Source organism: Phascolarctos cinereus, unplaced genomic scaffold (genome assembly GCF_003287225.1).
Source record: "Phascolarctos cinereus isolate Bilbo 61053 unplaced genomic scaffold, phaCin_HiC Scaffold_3;HRSCAF=262, whole genome shotgun sequence".
Lineage (NCBI taxonomy): Eukaryota > Metazoa > Chordata > Mammalia > Diprotodontia > Phascolarctidae > Phascolarctos > Phascolarctos cinereus.
The window spans coordinates 185,891,548-185,914,686 of record NW_027555736.1 but is presented as its reverse complement, the minus strand read 5'-3'; the positions used below and the strand labels follow the sequence as shown (position 1 = coordinate 185,914,686).

The window sequence follows — 23,139 nt, the reverse complement described above, 5'->3', positions numbered from 1 at the left end:
TTGGCTGCTACCAATTCTTATGTAATCCTGGCTTTGACTCCATGATACTGGAATTTTTTTTTTGGTTGCTTAGAGTGTTTTCTCTTTGATCCAGAAGTTCTGAATTTTGGCTATGACCATTATGGGAGTTTTTATTTTGAGGTTTCTTTCAGGAGGTAGCCAGAAGATCTCTTCTATTTTCACTATGCCCTCTGGTTTTAAGTGATACAGAAATTTCAATGTGTAATTTCTTAAAATATGGTATCCATGCCTTTTGTTTTGTTTTGTTGGGGGAGGGGTTATATTTCTCTAGTAGTTTGAAGATTCTTGGATTATATTTCCTTGACTTGTTTTTCAGGCCAGTTATTTTTGGTATTTTATTCCTTATTTTCTTCTGCTTTTTCCAATCTTTTGATTTTGCTTTTAATATTTCTTATTGTCTCACTGAGTTCCTTTCTATTTGGTTCATTAATTTTCCAGGTATTCAGTTCTCAGATAAGGTTCCTCACTACCTATTCTAAAGTATCAATCTCTCTTGTGAACCTTTTCCCCCTTTAGGCTATTCCATTTTGTATCTCTTGTTTCATATTTTCCAGATACTCCTTGTGGCTAGGCCATCTTTTACTCTGAGGTTCTACTTGGACATCTTGTGAAGTTACTAATTTTTTCTTTTTTTGGTGGTGGTAGTGGGTTACCTCTTTGGCATCTCACAGTCCCACTTTATAGTTTTAGCATTTTCTTAGGTGTGTTCACATCATCAGTCCTGTCAGTGTCTGGGTTAGGGGATTATGCTTGAGTCAAACTCTATTCCTGTACTACTGGATAATTGGGGCAGGCCCTTCTTGGTCTTGAGTATAGTGGCTAAGACTAGGATTCACCTTTTATAGGAACTGTTTGGCCTTGTAAGGAGCAGAGAGCTGGTAGGAATAGGGTTGCTTTAAAATAGATTAGCTAAAATAACTGAAGAGACACAGTACTGTGTTTACAGAGAAAGAAGGGGAAAAAACCCATTGTTACAGACAAATGGAGGGAAAATATAAAGCTAATTCTCATAACTTTAAATATGAATGGGTTAAATAATCCAAAAAAATGAAAAAGTGATAGTTTGGCTAAGAATACAAAACCCCATAATCTGTTACTTACAACAAAGACATATACAGAATAAAAATGAGGACTAGAAAATTTTTTATTATACATCAGGTGAATAAAAAAAAAAGTAGGAGTTGCGATCATACAAGCAAAAACATTTAGAATATAAAAAGGAATAAACCATACAGTCAATCTCAGCTCTGGGAACACTCCAGTGCCACTGACTAGAAAAATAGGTGATTGACACTCTAGTCCAGGGGTCTTTAACCTGGGTTCCCATGGACCTCTGAGGCTTCTGTGGACAAATTTCAGGGAATCTGTGATTTTAGATGGGAAAAAAAATTCCATTTTTATTTCAATATAACTAGTTTCTTTTGTAATCTTATGTATTTTATGTGTTTAAAAACTTTATCCTGAGAAGGGGTCCAAAGACTGCACCAGACTTCCAAAGACATCCATGATACAAACAAGGTCCAGAAACATTCTCTAATCACATGTCCTTTTCTCAGTTTTCCTTATCTTAATAGGAATCTGAGGGAAAATACAAACAAACCAACTCAAATCAACTGAAATCTTTCCTGCAGCCAGGTGTAAGCCAAAGGATAAAAACACAGGAGGATTCTACTAGTGAACTGCCTTATAGAAATGACTTAATAGAATTGCCTTTATACAACCCTGCTGAATAGGGGCTTCAGAGTTTGTTACAGAAAAAGTGAATGAACATCTCATCCAAGACAGGATACTTTCACCCAAAGGACAAGTTATAGTATGTGTCCTGTCCTACGACTACAGGATGATACTCAAATGAGATAATCTTTAATGTGGCCTGAATCATCTTCTATTTCCTTCTTTCCAGACACTAATTTAGTTCTGATTTCTTTAGGATAACCTCTATCGCCCCAGGCTCTCAGGCTGTGAGCCCACTCTAGAATAAACTAATTTATAAGATGGGTCATGAGTCAACTAAGGTCCTAGAAGATCATTCAAATTCACAGTCTAGTCTAAGGCTATATATCCAAGAGGGACATATTTTCTCCTCCCCTAAACTAAAGGAAGAAAGGGTGGGATAGAAGGTGCAAATGAGGCAAATGTCCAGCAGCCTCTAGCAGGAGAACCAGGGGTTAAGGCAGGAATGTCAGGCAGCAAGGCCAGGTGACAACAGGAGGCATTATAGTACTACCTTTGCCCTCACATCCTAGTCTGTCTCTCCTGCTCTTTTTTTTTGGAGGTGAGCTCTGGGTGTGGATAGTCACTCTAACCATCCTTTCAGGAAGTGGTCTTATTGCCCAAAAAGTAATTTGCCAACAATTAACTTGTCTGAGCTTAGCTATTTCCTGCATGCTTGTTTGCCTGTGAATATACAGAAGTTAAGCCAGGTACTTTATACAGCAAGGACAATCTTTTGCCATCCTCCTACTGAAATAAATGGTAGCTCAAGTCTTTTTATAAAGTGCTCTGTATAGAGGCTGGCTGAATGAAGAGACAATTTCCTTTCTAGTGGGCAGAATCAAAACACAAGTTAATCCATACCAGTAGCCCCACATACCTGTAACAATTCATCTCGGGAAATCTTGTCATCTTTATCCAAGTCATATAATCGAAAAGCAACTAGAAAGGAAAAGATAAAGTCATTTCAAATGAATGGCATTTTACTCTTCCCCTTCCCAAGGAACTGAATTTATAAAGGAAATATGTAAAACTGAAAATCAATTAGTAGTAGATTTCTCTAAGAACAATATTATTACTGAAGGGTTTTTAAAGACTAAAAGAAGTTAATGCTGAAGTGATAACCCTTGGTCTTAAGAATGCAGATCAGCTTTTAATTTAAAATATGTTGATAACTAACATAGCTGATGCTTTCCTCCACCATTAAAAATGGTGGGGCAAAAGATTGGGGCATGATATTATCTGCTCTGAGGACTGCTTAAAGTCTCAGCAGATTGTTCCTCTGTAAAATACCTGCAGGAGATATAGTGGGCCAGCTCCCTATCTCTTTAAGTTATCTGGTTTCAGCCTAATAGGTACCTAGTTGCTTTGGATATGATGGTGTATGAAACTTCAATAAATCTATCCTTTCTTCTATAGATAGAGAAAAAAATAAAACTCTTCTCTATTTTATTTTGTTTGATTTCATATGCTCCCAGGGATTCAATTATCATCCCTATGCAAGTAATTCTCAGTTCTATCTTGCCTGAACTTCTCTCCTGATCTCTCGTCTCTCATCTTTGCCTATTGGACATCTCAAATTGGATAAAACCCAACATGTCCAAAAATGAATTCATTACTCTTCTTTGTCCCCCAAAGTTTTCCCACTTCCAAATTTTACTATCATTGCTGAGGACACCACTGTCCTTCCAGGCACCTAAGTGTCATCCTTGACTTCTTACTCTCCCTTGCCCTACATATCCAATATGATGTTAAGTCCTGTTTTCCCCTTCACAATATCTCTCCTCCATAGCCCCTTCTGACACAGCTGCCCACCTGGAGTAGGCCCCCATCACCTTATGCCTAGACTCCGGATATAGTCTTGTGGTTGGTCTTTCTGCCCCAAGCATCTCGCCTCTCTAATCCCTCTTCCATTTGGCTATCAGAGAGAGCTTCCTAAAGCACTGACTACTCCCTCCCCCAAACCTCCATTCAATTGGAGCACCAGGAACTTTCTAGGATCAAACACGAAATCCTCTCTTTGGATACTGGAGCTCTTCATAACCTAACCTCTTCCTATTTTTTCCAGTCTTGTTCTACTTTACTCCCTTTTCTATATACTCTACAATCCAGTGACACTGGCCTTCTGGTACAAGACATTCTGACTCCCGATTCTGGGCACTTTCATTGGCTTTTCCTAGTGGCTGGAATCCTCTCCCTCCTTCTCTCTGCTTCCTGGTTCCCTTCCAGTCTCAGCTCAAATCCTCCATAGGCCTCCTTAATGCTAGTGCCTTCCTTATAAAATTACCTCCAATATTCCTTGTGTGTGGCACACTTTCTCCCCATTAGGATGCGAACTGCCTGAGGGCAGTGAACATGTTTTTGCCTTTCTTTATATCCCCAGAGCTTAGCACAGTACCTGGCACATAGGAAGTGTTTATAAATGCTTGTTGACTTGAGTTCTAGTCTGGTTTCATTTATTAGCCATGTGATTCTGTGATTTTTAAGTCTACAGAGAAATAAAAGGCAGCTGGTAAGCTTGGATTGTCTTTTTCTAACATCTGTTATCTTAATTTTCAAGAAGTAACTACATGCAGCAAAGTAAAAATTTAGGTTCTTCCACTATAGGATAAGTTTCAACTCATCTGAAAATCATGGATGATTCCCCCCCCAAATAGGACCTGTGATTTCAGTGGTATAGTGTCCCCTCTACCACTGCAGATCTATGGCCTTTTGGAAACTTAAGAGTCTTAAAGACTGGCCTGGGCACATTGAGAGTCTCAGTGACTTGTCTTGAATGCTGGTCTTCATAACAGTGGCTCTCTACTACTGGCAACACACTGCCTCTCATGTGATTTAAGGTAACATGAGCATATGAACAATTATAAGTTATTTGAATAAAACATTAAATTTTCTCAGAATACTAATTTTATATCAAGTTATTAGAGATCTCTAAGTTTCCGTAAAATACTTAGGTTGGTTAAACCTAAGTATCCCTTACAGACAAAGGGAGACATAGATTCACTTACTTAGAAAATAAACAGGATTAGCTTCTTAAATTTTTGCTTGGGAACCTAGAATAAACTAACCATTATAAAGCAAAAAGGCAGAATGAATTTTATTGGCTGCATTAAGTCCAATTACCTCAAAAGTAATAATAAAAAAGTTTATAGAAGGATTTCTGATTCTTCTAGGTGGCAGAGGAATAGTGGTTCCTCCAAGGTTCAGGTGGTCAGGACCACAGGAGGAGCTGGAAGCTACAGTAGTAGTACTACTGTGATTTGCAAAAGGGAAAGCTGCTACATACCAGTAATCAAGCTATCATCATTCCAGGGACTCCCTAGGATTCCATAGGAGTTTCTCAATTTCTGTTGTGGGTGAGAGGGAATCCAAGGGAAGGAACACCCAAGCTCAGATGGAAGACCTCCATTTGGGTTTCAGTTGTGAAGGCTAATCATAAAGACAGGGTGTAGATATGAATTCTAGGGGAGTCAGTACCTGTATGGCAGCTTACAGTAGTATTTATATTGGTGGGTAAAGCTGAACAGAAATCCTTGGATTTGCCCAAACCACCCTTTGTAGTTAATATCAAACAATATCAGGTCCCTCAGGTTGTGAGGAGGGAAGCAGTAACAGATGTTTTCCTTCTTAATGATGGAGGAGGCAGGAGTACTTCACTACACAAACTCCCCTATACCCCTGTATGGCCAGTGAAGGAAGCAGATGGTACCTGGTAACTTATAGGAGATTATCAGGAGATGAAAAAGTTGCGCTCACTGCTGTGGCTGTTCTTGATCTTGACAAGGCAGACCAAACCCTGAGTGAGTGATATCTCTATAATGACTGTTTCTCCATTCACCTGGCTGAAGATGAGGTAGAAGTAGCTTGCTTTTACCCGGGAAGGCTTTCGCTATACCTTCACCATCTTTCCTCAGGATTTCTTGAATATTCTTACTGCCAGTTTGGTGGGCAAAGACCCGAAAAAGGCCATACTTCCTGAGGGCACTGATGTCTAAGACCATAATAATCAATGTTGAACGAGATAGCAGAGGTCCTAGAACAAACAGATGGCATTTTATATGAGACAAGGCATAGGAGAGATCCATCTAAAAAATCCTTTGGATGGGTCAAAATGGGAGTTGCATGGCTAGCATGTAATAGTTCTGAGTGATGAGGCAGCCAAGAGTTTTATTTATACTGCCTCCTGGATAGTAGCCATGGATCTGCTCGAGCAGTCTAGGGCCCGAGAGAACATCACAGGAAAGTTAAAGGTACACCTATTCCAGGTGAGAAACACTGCAGGAATTTTGTTAATGTATCTCATTCCATATAATTGTTTATGGGGTATATTAATGCCTCTTGGAGACATCATACGCCGTCTGCTGAATCAAATAATCTGGTCTAATAGTGGTAGATTATTCTTCATGTCAATCAGAGCATTTACATTTATTCTCTTACTCCATCTCAGGGCAAGAAGTTTGATCTCACTAAAGTTTCTACCTATTTAGGAGAGGAGACTGAAGTACCAATTAAATCTGTTACTATGGAAACCACCATCATAGCTGATATGGAACATATTCTTATTCTTTATGGCCCTTTCATATCATTTCCCCTGATCAGGGCACTCATTTTATTATGAAGGTCAGATTTGGCTTGGTACCATCCCATCAACTGGCTTTTTCATAGGCAACTGGCATCACTGAAACTTTGAAGAGATTTTTGAAAGTACAACTTTGTCATCACACCTCTGGTAACTGCAATTGTGTGTTCCACATCCAAGAGGCTGTGTTTTTTGATAAACTAATGATACGTAGGAAGGGAGAAAGCTATCTGGTCCAGTAGTTTTTCAGAACTGGCCTTAAGACTGACCCGATAAGTACAGACTGCTTTTGGATTTTGTCTCAGTTAAGGTTTCTGCCTCATCAGAGAATTCTATACAACTCAGGAAAAATGGTTCAGGTTCCACTTGAATTGGCATCTTTTCCCCCAGATGATCTGAACAACTTTTTTTCTACAAAGTTGGGAGGTGTGTTGCTCTTTTCAAAGTATAGAGGAGATAAAATTGTATTTTTATAATCATAGTTGATAAGAATTCTCCTGGAAGAAAGCCATTAATTGACCCGATGGTAATATAAGTCCCTGGATGAAGGTAAATAGAGTGTGCACCCAACTCTTATAGTAGAGGCCTCTAAAAGGGGCAAAATTTGGTACCATTTCCTGATGAGGCTTCTTTGGAGTGGGGATAGTTGATTGTTAAAATACTACATAGGGTGAGTTCTGCCATTAACTCAGGTCCAAGCAGAGGTTTCATGGAAAAAGCCTGTGACCTCTTACCTATTTTCCTATAGATGATAGCATTGGAGGTATTGTCATCTGTGCTACTGATCTAATGTTCCTGCAATGCTCCTGGACAGTCTTTTTTTAGATCAGAAAATCTACTCTAACCCATCCTTGATATTATCCTCACTATGAGAATGAAGAAGAGTATTCACATTTTTATTGTTTGATTAAGCTCCTCTTCCAGTGTTGCTTATGAGCTTAGAATTGTTTTAAGATTATTTGCATGATATGGTATCCTAGAAAATTTTGGGGACCATGCCACCAGTGGGTGGGATGTTATAGGGTGGTGCTTGTTTATCAATTGAGCTAGTTTCCTAGTAAGGGTGTATGTAGGATGTTCTTTAGATCTGATTGGCCTGAGGAATTTAGGGCTAGAAACACTGGTCTGGCCTCATTGCCCACTGAGGCATAAAATACCCAGCTGTAGGAATTGGGGCTCTGACGTTTTAGAAGAATTACTACTGATTTCCAGTTCCTGAATAAATGACATGAATGACTCAAGTAATTTTCCTTAAGTGTAGTTCTGATTATGTTATTCTTATACTTAATAAATTCCAGTGGTTCCCCTCCTACTTAATAAAATCCAGTGACTGCCTATCATCTCCAGGACCAAATATGAAACCCTCTGTTTGACATTTAAAAGCCCTTCATAACCTCCCTCCTCACCCCCTTCCATTTTTCTTACACCTTATACTTTGCTGCACTCCCCCCCACTCCATGCCCCACCCCCCCACCCCCCCCACTCTGATTCATGACATTGGACTCCTTGCTGTTCCACCTCCTGACTCTGGCCATTTTCATTGGCTCTCCCCCATTAACTTCACCTCCTGGCTTCGCTTAAATCCCAGACAAAATCCCACCTTCTAAAGGAAATCCTTCCTTATCCCTCTTAATTCTAGCTCATTTCCTCTGTTAATTGTTTCCTTTTTATTTTGTATAAAGCTTGTTTGTACATGATTATTTGCATGTTGCCACCTCAATTAAATTGTGAGCTCCCTGAGGGCAGGGGCTGTCATTTGCCTTTCTTTGTATCCTCAGTGCTTAGCAAAATGCTTGGCATGTAGCAGGTGCTTAATAAATGCTTACTGACTGACAGGATCAAACAACAACTCTGTTGGACAATTAAAACTCTTCACAAACTGGCCCTAGACCTACTACCTTTCCAGCCATATTATATATTATTCCGCTTCCTGAACTCTATAGTCTAGCCAAACTGTCCTTGCACATGACGCACACAGATCATAGTACACCTTTCCTGACCCTCCGCCCTCAAGTGCTAGTGCTTGCCAAATGACTTTGTGCATATTTTGTATATATTTTGCATATGCTATTTACATACACATTTTCTTTCCTAATGGAGTTCAAGTTCTTTGATGGAAGGGACTCACTGATTCTTGTATCCTCAGTGCCTGGTTCTTAGTTGACTACCTGACAACCAAAAAGGAGAAAATGAAAGCAGCTTACAGATCTCCAGCCTGTCCCCAAGATCCTGGGATAACACAACATTCCAAACCGAAAGAAGGCAGTAATAAGACCAGCCCAGACCTTCCCTCCAGAAGTGTGCAGAGCCTGGCTCTAACCTAAGTTTGAAGTCAGGAAGTAGGAATTGGCAAACAAAAAAAGAATCCCGCAATAAACAGCTATTATGGTGGCAGGGGTGCTCAAGACACAAACCCAGAAGTAGAGAATGACTCCAAAACACTTACGAGTAAAGCTTCAGAGAAAAACACAATGAGCACAAAATCAATGAGAATTCCTTGAAGAGATGAAGCAAGAATTTCAAAAGAGTTTTTTTTTAAAGTTTATATAAATGAAATGAGAGCACCTGAGGAAAAAAACTGGAAAACAAAGGAGAGCTACAGGGGATAGAACTGGAAAAACCTTGTCAAAAAAAACAAACTTCCTGAAAATTAGAATGGACCAAACAGAAGCTAATTATTCCATACGGCAACAAGAAATAGTAAAACAAAGTCAAAAGACTGAAAAACTAGGAAAAAACAAAAAACAGGTCCAAGGAGAAAAAATGTAAGAATCACTAGATTATTTGAATGTCATGATAAAAAAAAAATTCCTAGGCATCCTATTTCAAGAAATCTTAGTTACGCAGCTCTCTTATGTAAGCAAAGGGTAAAGTGAAAAGAAAAAGAATCTTCTGGTCATTTTCTGGCAGAAATCCCAAAATCAAGACATGCAGGAATAACATAGCTAAAAGCCAGAATTTCGAAGTCAAAGAAAAAAAAAATACTGCAAGCAGCCAGAAAGAAAGAATTCAAGTACTAAGGAGACACAGTCAGGATCACACACAATTTAGCAGCCACTATGATAAAGGAAGGGAGAACTTGGAATTAGATATTGTAAAAGGCAAATGGCTTACAGCCATGAATAATATACCTAGCAAGACTGAGAATAATGCTACAAGGGAAAGAAATGGACCTTCAACAAAATAGAAAACTTCGAAGCAATTCCTGATGAAAAGACCAGAGCTGCAGAGAAACTTTGAAGTTTATATATAAAAGTAAAGAACAACATGAAAAGGTAAACATAAATGAAAAATAAGACACTAAACAATGACAGACAACTTATATTCAAATATGGGGCCATCACTCCATACATGTGTCCCCTCTCTCTGATCCCTATCATCATCAAGGGTCAAAGGAGGACGTCTAAATTAGATAAGGCTTGAGAGACATTCTGTTATGTTTTGTTGATCTTAATAAACGGATGGAAAAAGAGGGGAAGATGAATACACTATGGGGGGGTGGAGGGGAGAAAGGAAAGGTTAGGGAAAATTAACACATTATTAGTATGCACAAGTAGATATTTTATGTGCACAAAGAGGAAAGGGCAGGAGATAATAGTTGACACTTGAACCTCACTCTCATCTGAACTGGGTAAAGGAAGGAAGAATACACACACATAGAAATACATTTTACTCAACAGAGAAATAGGAGTGAAAGGGGAGGAGGAATTAAAGAGGTTAGATTAAGAGAGGGACTAGTTCTACATAAACCCTAAAGACGTACAAAAATATTTATAGCTCCTTTGATGTGGCAAACAATGGGAACCTAAGTGGTTGCACATAAGTTGGGGAAAAGATGAACAAGTTATGGCATGTAAACATGACAGAATATTATGGTGATGTAAGAAAGAAAAAGAGGACGGGAATAAGCATTCACATAGTACCTACTATGTGTCAAGTACTGTGCTAAGTGTTTTTCACAAGTATTATCTCAATTGAGCCTCACAACAACCCTGAGGTAGATGCTGTTATTAACCCCATTTTACAGCTGAGGCCTCCCTGAATCCAGGCCCCTAGCTCTAGCCATTGTGCTACCAGGTACTTCACAAGAAATGATGGAGTTGGGAAGACTTCTATGATCAGATGCCAAGTAAAGTGAACAGAACCAGGAAAACAATCAATACAGGGACAACAAAATGGCAAAGGCAAACAACTCTGAAAGAATTAGGATCTCTTATCAGTGTGATAACCAACCGTAACTCCAGAGGACTAATGAAAAAACATTCTCCCCATCTCCTGATAGAGAGGTAAAGGACTCAGAATGCAGAATGAGACAAACTTTTTTTTTTGGTGGAACATGGACCAATGTGGACGTTTGTTTTGACTATAGATATACTTTCATAATGCGGTTTATTTTCCTTTAATATTCAAGATGTGTGTTAGAATGGGAAGGTAAAAAGACGGATTTTTACTGATTGAAAAAATAAAACTAACTTTTTAAAAAGGTAAAAACAACTTTTCCCATCAAAAAAGGTAACTGCTTTTGTGATATCATATTCTATTTGCTCTTTCTTCTCATGCAGGAAAGATCTTTGGAATCTGTAACTTATACCATGACCCAGCTCTAAGGAACATTTTAGAGGTGATCTACTTAGCACCAATATGAGAGAACTGGATATTTTCAGCAGAACTAAGCAAAGAAAGGGCAGCTTTATACATTTCTTAAGCCTTACAGAGTTTCATTGTTTTGTTTATAGAAAATTCTTGGATCCTAAATCTATAACAGAAGTGGCCTCACAGTCTATCTAGTCCAACATTTCATTCTGTTGTTGTTCAGTCATTTTTCAGTCCTGTCCGACTCTTCCTGACCCCATTTGGGGCTTTCTTGGCAGAGATACGGGAGTGGTTTGCCATTTCCTTCTCCAGCTCATTTTACAGATGAGGAAACTGAAGTTAACAGGGTGAAGTGACTTGCCCAGGATCAGAGAGCTTGTAAGTGTCTGAGGCTAGATTTGAACTCAGGAAGAGACTGTCTATGTGCTGCCCCTAACACCTCTTCATTTTACAGATGAAGAAACCGAGGCCCAGGAGGTTAAGTGATTTGCCAAAAATCAGCCAGGTTTAAGGTGTCACGAGTAGAAAAATCACTTAGACCCATTTTAAAATCTACCTTCTTAAACAAAATATATATGACTTCTGACTTATCCAAACCTTTGGATCATCCATGCTGTTTTCCCTTCTATTACTCTAGATAATCAAATGTAAACATGTGGTACTCACCCTTTTCACAATGAACTGAAATAAAAACTAGCACTGGGAAAAATGCTAAGCTACCATTCTTCTCTATGCCTATATTACTTAGAGGCTCAGCACCGTCTGTTATGAAACGCAAAACTTCTGAAACTCAAACTTCTGAAATCCAAACTCACATTCATTTGCTAATTACAACCAAGTTCTGCCAAACTTTATGTGCTGATCTAATACCTAAATCGATAATTTACTTCAAGAATGGAAACGCGCTGAGGGCTAACTACAGCGTATGTTAACCATACTGCCAGCTCCAATCACATGTGGACTTAAGTCTCCGGCTTTTAAGGTGATTACTTCTTCCTAGTGAGTAATATACTTGCATTTCAACTTTAAAATTCCAGAGTATGAGGGTCAAGTCAATATTTTCTTACATTTATAGTCAATTGAGGCAGATCTCTTGAGCTACAAAGTAATTATCTCTCACAGAACTATAAAAAATTGTAGTTGACAAACTTTCCTAGTGATCTTTTCTTGCTTCAGACAGTAGCAGCCTTGGTTTTAAGTTTTAAGTTTCTATCTATGTACTAATTCAATTTTCCTCAATTTTAACATACTTTAACTAAAAACATAAACCATGAAGCCTTCTTGCAGTGCAAAGAGAGAAGGGATGAGAGGGGAGTTGAAAAGTAGGGAGGTATCACTAAATGAGACAAGAGTGTCAACTCCTAAAAGTCTCTGAATTTAAAATATCACTAAAGGAATTAGGGAATAGGCATGAATAGAAGGCCTGCAACTTGTGTTGCTCACATGTGTAAGATCGCTAGAGTCTGACTGAACCCCAGAGAGATAGAAATGGAATTACAACAGCAACAAAAAGTAGACAAGAAAGTAGAAGGTTCCAACAAAAAAGACAGACAGCGCCTTACAGTGTAGCTTATTGCTCCGGCTGTTGAGTGGTTCTGGTCCATTCACATCTTTGCTTTTCTCATTATCTTCGATTGGTCGGAAATGAGCTAAAGTTCTCATGAATCCACGGAAGTTTACCTGGTCCTCTCTGAATAAGAGTTACAATAAACACAACAGTGTATATTGATTAGCAGGACTATTTTCTATGTCGTTAATACTAGAACTAAGGAAGACCTAGGTTCAAAGGCCATTGCTGACACCATGTGACCACGGGCAAAGTCATTTAATTTATCTGAAATTCTTTTTTATTATATATAAAATGGGAACAACACTTGCCCCACAAAATTGTTGTCAGGCTCATCCAGGATAATATACAAAATGCTTATTAAATAAATCAGTTGTGAATGAATTCACATTCATTAAGGACTTAGTTAAAGATTCAGTAGCCTACTACTAAATTAGTGATAACTAAGGACAATCACTTCAACACACTGACATCTCTACAGTCTGTGTTGCTACTGCACTAATATACATCTAATCAGTTCTTTTAGTAATTTAAAAAAAATGTTTTTATGATGCAGGCCTCTAGACCAAACAGTAACTCTAAAGAAAATGATTCTCCAGAAGTCCCCCTTTTTTTTTTTAAAGACTAAAGAAACATTTAACAAAGCTATTTAGACTCTCAAAAGCAGTCATGGGAATGATAGGTTGCCTAGTTACCACAGGCACCTAAAAGTAAATTCCAGGCCACAGTGGGTGTGTTATGTGCGATATATTGGGCGTGTTATGTGCGATATATTGGGTGATAGGATGTTCAGCATGAGCAAGGGAAGGAATGGGGGTTTTGAAAAGACAAAAGCTGATACATTTTTTGTTTTACAATGCAGCCAAAAGAATGACCTTCAGCTATTCAAAAAGGAGTTATCCTATTAATAAAGTTGCAACATATTAAGTAAGGTAAAAAAGAACTGGTGGCCATGAGGCTGGGAAACAACACTGCATTCTTTTATTCAATAAGCATTTAATAAGAACTATTTGCCAGGAACTGCATTAGATGTTGCAATTATAAGGACAAAAATGAAATAGTTTCTGCATTGAAGAAACTTACACCGGAATTACTTTGCTAGGATGATACTGGTAGATGGTGGTGGCATGTTATACCAGAGCAAAATGTAGGAAGTGAATATGGTAAGAAACCATCTTTAAAAACTCATTTCCAAATCTGATTTTTCATATTTAGTCAAAAAGACCAGAAAAGAAAAACTTGGCAGCCTAACATCTAATTCTGATTAGGGCAACGTGGGATAGTGAGTGAGCTGTAGCTTGGCTAAGAGCTCACTAACAGTCTATTTCTACCTTGCTGAAGAAAATGGGAAGTCAGTGGACATAAATACAGATGATATCATACTCACAGTAGATACTGATTTGGCCTGGCAAAATATTGAGAAGAAATAGCCTGCTGGCAGACAATCTTAAGGTTTACAGAAAATATTATCAGCATGAATCAGCCTTTTTGTGTTTAACTTTTTTTTAGATTCAGTATTTCTTTACAAGATACCTACTAGTATATCTGAAGAGTCTTACAAAGGATGAAAATCTAAGTTCAGGTAAGAGTAGTTTAACTAGATTTTTCTTTATGTAATGAAAACCTGCCTGAATACGGGGCAAACCTAGCATTTAATGTTATTTCTGCAGGAGTTTTAACATACTGTAGAAGCTAAAGAAAAAAGTCAGGACATGGAAAGATTTTGTGCAGGGGTTGAACCTGGAAATGAACTAGATTAGTATGTAAAGAAGAAGTAGTAAAGTTTCAGGCTTAGGGAAAGTACTATCAGCATGAACCACCCTCCTGTGTTTAACTTTTTCTTTAGATTCAGTATCTGTTTAAACAAGATAGCTACCAGTTTTCCCATTCTTCTTTCTCCTCACTAACTAAAAAGTTCCTTTGTTGACAGTCTGAGATATCTAAACTTCCAGACTAGGCATCTGTGCTTACTGTCCTGGGTGGAATTGGTTTCACAATTGAGAACTGGCTCTCACTGAATTTTTGTTCTTAGTCCCAGTTTCACTTGGGACATGGAGACAGAAAGGGATTGTGTAAGGGGACAGCTCAGTATAAAGTCACATTATAGTCTTTATTCATATAAATACAGCCAAATTACCAGCTACTAGGCACACATTAAAGATTTAAAAGTTTCATAATCAACATATATTTATTGAGCATTTCACTTATTCACCTAATATTAACCTATTAAGTGAAAAGCACAGAAGAAATTTGAAAGCCTTGCTGGAACCAAAAAAACCCATAATTTTGAGTTTAGGGTCATTTTCCTAGATGAATCCTAGCAGGCACTATCAAAGATATTTCAATTGACAAGTGAAGGGGTATTGAGATAACTGAGTGGGATGAGGATTGACACAGGAACATGGAGTCTTGTGGCAATACTTCCTAATATTTCCCACCCACTGACATAGATAGAAACTTCTAATTTGCCACAGGATACCTGGTGTAGGGGGAAAGGAAGAGTTAGATTACATGAAAAAGGGTGAGTAGAGCTACAAAATTTAGAAACAGCAGTTTGACTATTATAAAGGGCACTAAATACTGCCTCTACCGGAGATAAATGCTGAACAGGACTCTGGTCAGGAAAGACAATAGACCAATCAAGAAACAGTGTTTTAGAGGTTGTGTTATGATATATTGTGCAGCATATATTTACTTTTTACAGCTCACCTCTGAAGATTTCTCCTGTAAAACTTAGAGACAAAGTTATACTTCGTTTCATTCTAGCAAATCTGGGCTTCGTTGCACTTAAGACAAAGCAATTTTAGGAGGAGAGATCCAGAACTGGAGGGCAATTCTAGCCCACAAAGCCATTTCAGATTTTACTGTATACTTTCACATTGGCTAAGGCAGTATCTAGTAAGGAAAAATCAGACTCTTAAGGAAAAACTCACCCCTCAGGGAAGAAGGCATTGATGATTCGATCCCCCAGGGGGTTGATGGCAAGCTCTGGAATCCGCTGGAAGTCTTCCCGGCTACCCAATCAGAAAGAAAACCATGTTGAGTAAGAACCCATTGACCCTGACCACACTTTTCACCTTCTGAAATGTACTTCTATGCCAAATGTAGTTGAACAACTGCAGGATATAGCATGCAACACCTGCCAAATGTTCTTCCATCAACAACTCTGAAAAGCAGTAAGAAGCCAGATTTGATTATGCTACACTCCAGTGAACTCAGCACTTTGCTTTATTAAGGAAACCAATTCCCATGCAAATACTAATCCCTACAAGTAAATGATTCCCCAAGCATTCCCATTTTGTTTCCAGTCATATCTGGACAATTTACAGCAAAAATGATGGCATCATCAAGCAAAGGCACAGCCTGAAATTTTGGTTCTCTAAGCAAAAATTTACAAAGAGTCCTCTTACCCCTTAATTAATAGCAAATTAACGAGAACTTTGGTCCTATAGCAACATAGAGCTACTTAGGCAATATTTATATCAATAGAAAGAATAACATGAGATAACAGGCTGCTTCCTTGCTCTGTTTTTATTTTAGCCCACTCTCCCCTTCCCAAATTAGAGGAAAAAATTAATCCTCAAAAAACTGAGTAATAGTAATTACCTCCAGCAAGCTTTGCTGTAGTGAATACTTCACACAAAATGCAGTTTCCTGAAACCCTAGAATCGGTGCCTAATGGCACTTTTATCTTTGCATAGATATCTGACTGTATCATGACTCTGCTCAATGGTTCCCTACAGCCTACTAAAAAAAGACCGAGTTCCTTCAGTTAGTAGCCATACCTCCCCCCTCCATGAATTTTATGCCACTCTACCTTTTCAACCTTATTTTACAGGCATCTCATCACAACTTGATGTTCCAGCCAAACTGTGTGTTTGCTAATGTCGCACTTGGAAAGTCACCTTTCCTACTCCCTAACCCCCATCTTTGCTTGTTGAAATCCTTCTCAAAAAATCAGCTCAAATGCCTCTTTTATCAAGAATGATGCCTTTCCTGATACAGTACATCACCCTTCCCCTACTGGACTGCACATAGCACTCGGTTTATATACCTAAGCCAAACACTTATCTTGTTCTCTTTTATATTATAGTTGAATTTGTGTTGTATCCTCCCCTCTAAATTATAAACTCTAAGAGGGCAGATAGGTACCTTATTTAATCTGTGTAGCTCCTCCAGAGCCTCGAGTAATGCCATGTCCTGACCATAATAGGTATTTAATACAGATTGGTTAAATGTAAGCAAATTGTTGAGACCTGAGGGCAAGGTCAAAAGAAAATTATACATACTTTCCATTCAATGTCAAATTTTGAGATTATAAAGTTCATTTTTATGTGTAAATTAAGAATTTAAGAAAATAATTATGTCAGGTAGAGTCAAACACAATTCGTACTGAGTGAAAAAGTGAAATAAGAACCTTTTCCCTAAAAACAATCCTGTCCTTCCGGATCTCCATGTTTTTGTCTCCAAAACTAGGCAATAACTGCTTTCTTAAGGATGCTCTGAAGACAATATATGTCAAAGAATTTTGAATTCTTTAGAAGATAAAAATCCTTAAATACAAAATATTCAATCAAAAGACCAGATGTTGCTAATAAGGACAGACTGTCCTCACATCACATCCGCAGGAAATGCTTTTATTTCACACAAAAGTGAATCCTTAACCAATTTCTTTTGAAGCTTAAATTTTAATCAATGCTTGATTAAATCAAACTTATCTCCACAGCATTTTGGGTGGCAGACATGAAGAACCACAGAACCTCAAAGTTAAAAAGATAAAGATGATAAAGACTAACATTTATATAGTCATCTAGTCCAACACCTACCTGGGCAAGAATTCCCTCTACAACATGAAGAGCTATGGTGCTGGGGAGCTCACTCCCTACCTTTGGAGGTAGCCCATTCTACTTTTGGACAGTACTAATTATCTTTTTTTTTTAAAGGCAATTGGGGTTAAGTGACTTCCCCAGGGTCACACAGCTAGTAAGTGTCAAGTGTTTGGTCTGAGGTCACATTTGAACTCAGATCCTCATGACTTCAGGGCCGGTGCTCTATCCACTGTGCCACCTAGCTGCCCTGACAGTACTAATTATAAGGAAGATTTTCTTAGTTTGAATGGGAGTCTGTCTCTGCAAATTTCAACCACAGTTCTTAGTTCTGCCCTCTGGAAGCAAGCAAAATAAATATAACCTCTCTTCTATCAGGAGTGCCTGCTAACAGTGTCATGGAACCTCTACTAAGATGGTATCAGTAGTAACAGACAGAAGGGAAGAAATATGAAAGATATTCCTCAGTAGTTCTGAAACTACTGATATGAGTTAAAAAAGTACTATAAAAATTAAATTATGGATGAACCAATGGTAATGCTAATGGTGGAAATGGTGTGATAAGGATGAGTGGGGAGGGGGGGCGCTAGCTAGGAAGCTTAGTTTGAGGCCATGTATGGAATTCTCATTGCCCTCTGTGATACAACTACTTGTGTAACTTTAGGCAACTGACTTCATCTTTCTGGGCCTCAATTAGTTTTCTGTAAAATGAGGAGGTTGGACTCTTGATGTCACTTCTAGTCTAGATCTTTGATGTTATCATGATATTTCCAAGTTTTGATCCTAGGCCCTTTGGTAAGAAATGTTTTTAAAACATTAATGAATGAATCAGAGGAAATCAGTCATGAGTTGGTTTTTGTAACAGAATTTAAAAAAAAAGACAAAACTCCTGATGCAGTTAATTTAGCAAGTACTTACTAGGAACCTTATATGTAATTGATAAAATCTGTAATATGGAGGCCTCACTATCTCCCAAAAACATGGCTACTGGTTGTCTGACAGGAGAAAGCTTAGAAAAGAGATGGGCATTGTTTCTTGGAGGAAAACTAAGGCTAATTTGAATTGCAAGGGTCATAAACTTTGGTTTAATCTCTAACCAGCTTTAAGTAACTTCAACTGAGAAAAGGCACAGTTTAAATGCCAAGTCTAGTATTAAGTGGCTGGTGAACAATTTCCTTTGAACTCAGTCTGGAAAAGGGCCCTAACTTTGGATTTTCACTACAGTTCATCCTAAGTTCATATGTGAATGAGAACCTGAACCTTGTACTTTGACACTTTTCAATGGTGCCATTAGCATGCAGGTCAAATAGCCGATGCAGCAGGAGTTATTAGACTGAGAACACAAGCATAGTATGGTATTGGCTTAATGATTCCTGCGCCTCAGCGTAAGGTCAGTTTCCCTAAAGAGATCTGATAGCTCTGTAGCCCCATCAGTTTTATGTTTCTCACGGTTTTATTTGAGAGCCACAAGCCATCATGACTTAAGATAGTGAAATTTAAGATTTAACTACACTTAATAGTATTCTCTTCGGTAAAAAAATCCTCAGTGAGAGGGAAGAGTACCAGATATACAGCTACTATGGATGTGGACTCTACTCTGTGCAAGTTGTCTCTACCTTGAGAGTTCTTTTTGTTGGCCTGAGATTTCCTTTACAAGAGCATAAACTGACATGACAAGGGACAACCTTCCCCATAAAATCTATAGAGTCTTACAATTTAAAGGAATTTCTGAGGCTAGTCCAGCTTGTTCCTGAAGCACAAATTCCTCCCAGGATGACATCTTCAACAAGTGATCATCCATACTGATGATAACTCATCAGCTCTCCAAGAAGCTTGCTCCCTTCTTGGACAGCTCTCTAGTTTCATACCACCTCTTCCTTTGCCTTCCTTATGATGACCTATTCCACTCACCACAGGGGCTTTTCAAAACCTTTTCATTCCATCTCAAATTTCCCATAGATTTCTTCCCTCTCATCTTTTCAGCTGAAAATCTTGCCTCATATTTCTTCTAAAGAACTGAAGCCACATGAAGCTCTCCACTCCTCAACTCAAATTTACCAGATGGCCCTGCTGCCACTATCTCCACCTTTATATATCTCCTTGAGAGCAGGGACATCTTTTGCCTTTCTTTGTATCCTGGCACAGGGAGACTTAATTAATATTTATTGGACTGTCTTTAGCTGATAAAAGGTTTTCCTTAACTAGAGCCAAAAATCTGTCTTGTTATAGCTTCCACTCACTAGTCTTACTTCTGCTTTTTTTCAGGACCAAAGATAACAAATCTAATCATATTCATACAAGATAACTCTTAATACATTAGAAAACCATGATAATGTAAAAGTGTTAGCATATTGAAGGGTTATGGTAAGTCAAGAATGACAGTTTTCTGCTGGTAAAGGTGCAAAATGGTCCAACCATTTCAAGAAACAATTTGGAATAATGAAGGAAAAGTTCCTAAACTGTTCCTACCCCTTGACCCAGAGATTACACCACTAGTATTATACCCCAAGGAGGTCACTGACATTAACAAAAGACCTATATGTACCAAAAATATTGAGTGGCATTATTTGTGATGACAAAAATCTAGGAAAAAAATGTACCCAGCAATATGGTACAGTTTCAAGAGTGCTAGATTTGGAGTCAGAAGACCTGCGTTTATATCTAATCTCTGCTACTTACAACCCATATGAGAAAATTCTTTTGTGGGTCTTGTTTCTTCACCTGTTTAAAAAAAAAAGGGGGGGACGGGGGGAGTAAAGTAGATGACCTCTAAGATCCCCTTAAAGGGAACCTTAGAGGTCATCTAATCTAAGTCTAAATATGTGACCTTATGATTGGAGAAATGGACCAACAAATTATGACCTATTAATGTAATAGATAGCAGTTTCTTTCTTTCTCTCTCTCTCTCTCTCTCCCTCTCTTTTTCTTTTGCTAGGCAATGGGGTTAAGTGACTTGCCTAGGGTCACATAGCTAGTAAGTGTTATGTGTCTAAGGCCGGATTTGAACTCAGGTCCTCCTGACTACAGGGCTGGTGCTCTATCCACTGCGCCTATTAATGTAATGGAAAGTCAACATGAAGAAGCAACAAAATTCCAGTCAAATACAACTCAATGTTAATATCAAAGAGCCAAAAAGAAGAGACATCCATTCTTTCTGTTAATAATCAATTGATAATATAATTGCTTGAGGGGGTGGGTGAATATATTTTGCAGAGGGATTTTGTTGAAAAATATCTGATGTGTCAAAACAGGAAAAGCAGCATGCCATGGTGGATACTGCTGGTCCTGGCATGAGGAAATCTTAGATCTGAGTTCTGCCTTTGACACTTCTCATTTTGTGACTTTAAGCAAACCATGTAACCTCTTTTGAGCTTCAGTTTCTCCATCTGAAAAATGGGGAAACAATAGCTACCCACCTCAGAGTCACTATGAAACTCAAAAGAGATGATGCAAGCATAGCACTTTGTATCCTTAAAGACTTAGATATATGTTGGTTGTTCTTATTGGTTTCTAAAGGAGAGAAAATAATGTGGCATTCAGACCTGGACATGATACTCCAGATGTTGGTTTGACCAGGACAGTGTAGAGCATGATTATCACTTTCCTTGTTCTAGGCATTGGATTTTTTTGGCTTCTTCTGTCTGGAACCACACTCACCCCAAAGGAGGAGAGCAAGGGAAGGTGGGGGGATATCAATATAGAAGAACACTGTCTCATGTAGAGACAGTGAGCAAGAAAAGCTTTCATCTTGTCACTACTCTTGAAACTGTACCATGTTGCTGGGTACATTTTTTCCTTAGATTTTTGTCATCACAAATAATGCCACTCAATATTTTTGGTACATATAGGTCTTTTGTTAATGTCAGTGACCTCCCTTGGGGTAAATACTAGTGGTGAAATCTCTAGGTCAAGATGTAGGAACAATTTAGCAACTTTTCCTTCATGATTCCAAATGGTTTCCTAAAATGGCTGAACCATTTTGCACCTTTACCAGCAAAAAATTGTTATGAAACTTGCATCTTGTCACCACCAACTTCTTCCTTATACAGAAACTCCTATTTGGTATTTAAGGTTCTTTACAAACTGATTTCAGCCTGAATTTCCAGATTTATTATAAATAACTCCCACTTACCAACTCTAAGCTCTAATCAAATTGGCATCCTTGCTCTGGCAATATCAGGCAATATCTCCATATCAGGAACACACTGCCTCCTGTCCTCAGCATCTTAGAATTTTTAGCTTCCTTCAATATTGATTTTACCTCCTACAAGAAGCTTTTCCTGAACTTCAGCTGCTAGTGTTTCCTCCCCAATTACACTATCTAGATTATGGACATATCTATCCATATCCTACTTAGATGTATTCCTATTGTTTTGCTCTATAGAATGTAAGCTAGCTCCCTGAGGACACAGAGTGTTTCAATTTTGTATAGGCTCTGAGGACACTGTTTTGCAGTACAGTTTCTATACGTTCTTTCACTATGTCTTCATCTTCCACTAGCAGATATTTAGCTTCCTTCCTTCCCCAGCAGAAGCTTATCAGCATGGAGACTGACCTGGTGTTGATGCTCAGCACCTTCTCTGTGGCCTCTGCTCCCAAAGCATTCCTGTGAGAGAGGGCTCAGAACTTTCCATTCTGCTGCATTTTCTATCAGCTGCTCTGCTTGATTTTGACACCACAAAACATCAACATCATGCCTCTTCTCTGGGTACCCTCTGGCAACTCTCCCCGTCAGTTTCCTTTTATGTGTTGTTTTCCCCCCATAAGATTACAAGCTCCTTGAAGGCAGGGACTGTCTTTTTCTTGTGTCCTCGTACCTGACACATAGTAGAAAGTTAACAAATGTTTATTGATTACTGATGATTTCATGCTGAGCCTCTTTGGTCTATTTACTCTATGGATTCTGGCTTCACCAAGTAAACTCTTCTCTGTATTTAAAACTTGTTTATTCACTCCAGCCAACAGCTTTTTTTCTCTTAAAAAACAAATAAGCAGGGGCAGCTAGGTAGCACAGTGGATAGAGCACTGGCCCTGGAGTCAGGAGGACCTAAGTTCAAATGTGGACTCAGACACTTGATACTTACTAGCTGTGTGACCTTGGGCAAGAAATTTGGCCCTGACTGCCTCAAATACAAAAAAGCAAAAAAAGAAAAAAAAACCCAAATAAAACAAATAAAAGAAAGTTCTTTCACTCTGGACTCAGTAATTGCCCTGGACCACCAGTGCACATAAGTCCCATATCCTACAATTGGGGTGGGGATTCAATTGTGGCACCAAAATGGAGATTTTTGTTAAATTTGGAATTCACTAAAACCTTTACGTCTACTTCACCCAAACTGTCTTTAGTCTGTCTTCTTAATCCTATACTTGTAGAGTTGATTTTTTAAACCTACATTTAAGGGTTTTATACTTATCCCCATTAGATTTCATTTTATTAAATGCAGCTGGCAAGCCATTTGATAGCATGCAGGGTCAGGAGTCAGAAAGATCCATGTTCAGTTCCACAGCTGTGACCCTGGGCAAATTAGTTAACTTTTTTCTGTCTTAGTGTCCTCATCTGTAAAATGAAGTTAATAATAGCATCTATCTCCCAGAGTTGTTGTGAAGATCAAATCAGATAATATTTGTAATTTGCTTTGCAAACCTTAAAGTGCTATATAAATGTTAGCCATTATTATTGCACATTACTCATCATTCCTGCGTTCTGAAGTCTCAGGATCAGAAAGTTAAAGCTAGAAGGAACTTCAAAGACCATTCAGTCCAACCCACCTGGAGATGAGACTCAGGAACGAAAAGTAGTGAGTTGGCCAAGGTGTTCATAAGTTATTCTTTTAACAATC

The 23,139-nt window shown here is 38.4% G+C and overlaps 1 protein-coding gene across 1 annotated transcript in view; it reads right to left on the bottom strand.

Annotated features, from left to right (window-relative positions):
* CHP1 (calcineurin like EF-hand protein 1) overlaps nucleotides 1–23,139 on the bottom strand; it is a 46,820-nt gene that overhangs the window by 5,841 nt on the left and 17,840 nt on the right. Inside the window, 3 exon segments of the mRNA XM_021009236.2 lie at nucleotides 2,615–2,676; nucleotides 12,469–12,596; nucleotides 15,407–15,487. Coding sequence (XP_020864895.1) covers nucleotides 2,615–2,676; nucleotides 12,469–12,596; nucleotides 15,407–15,487 — 271 coding nt within the window.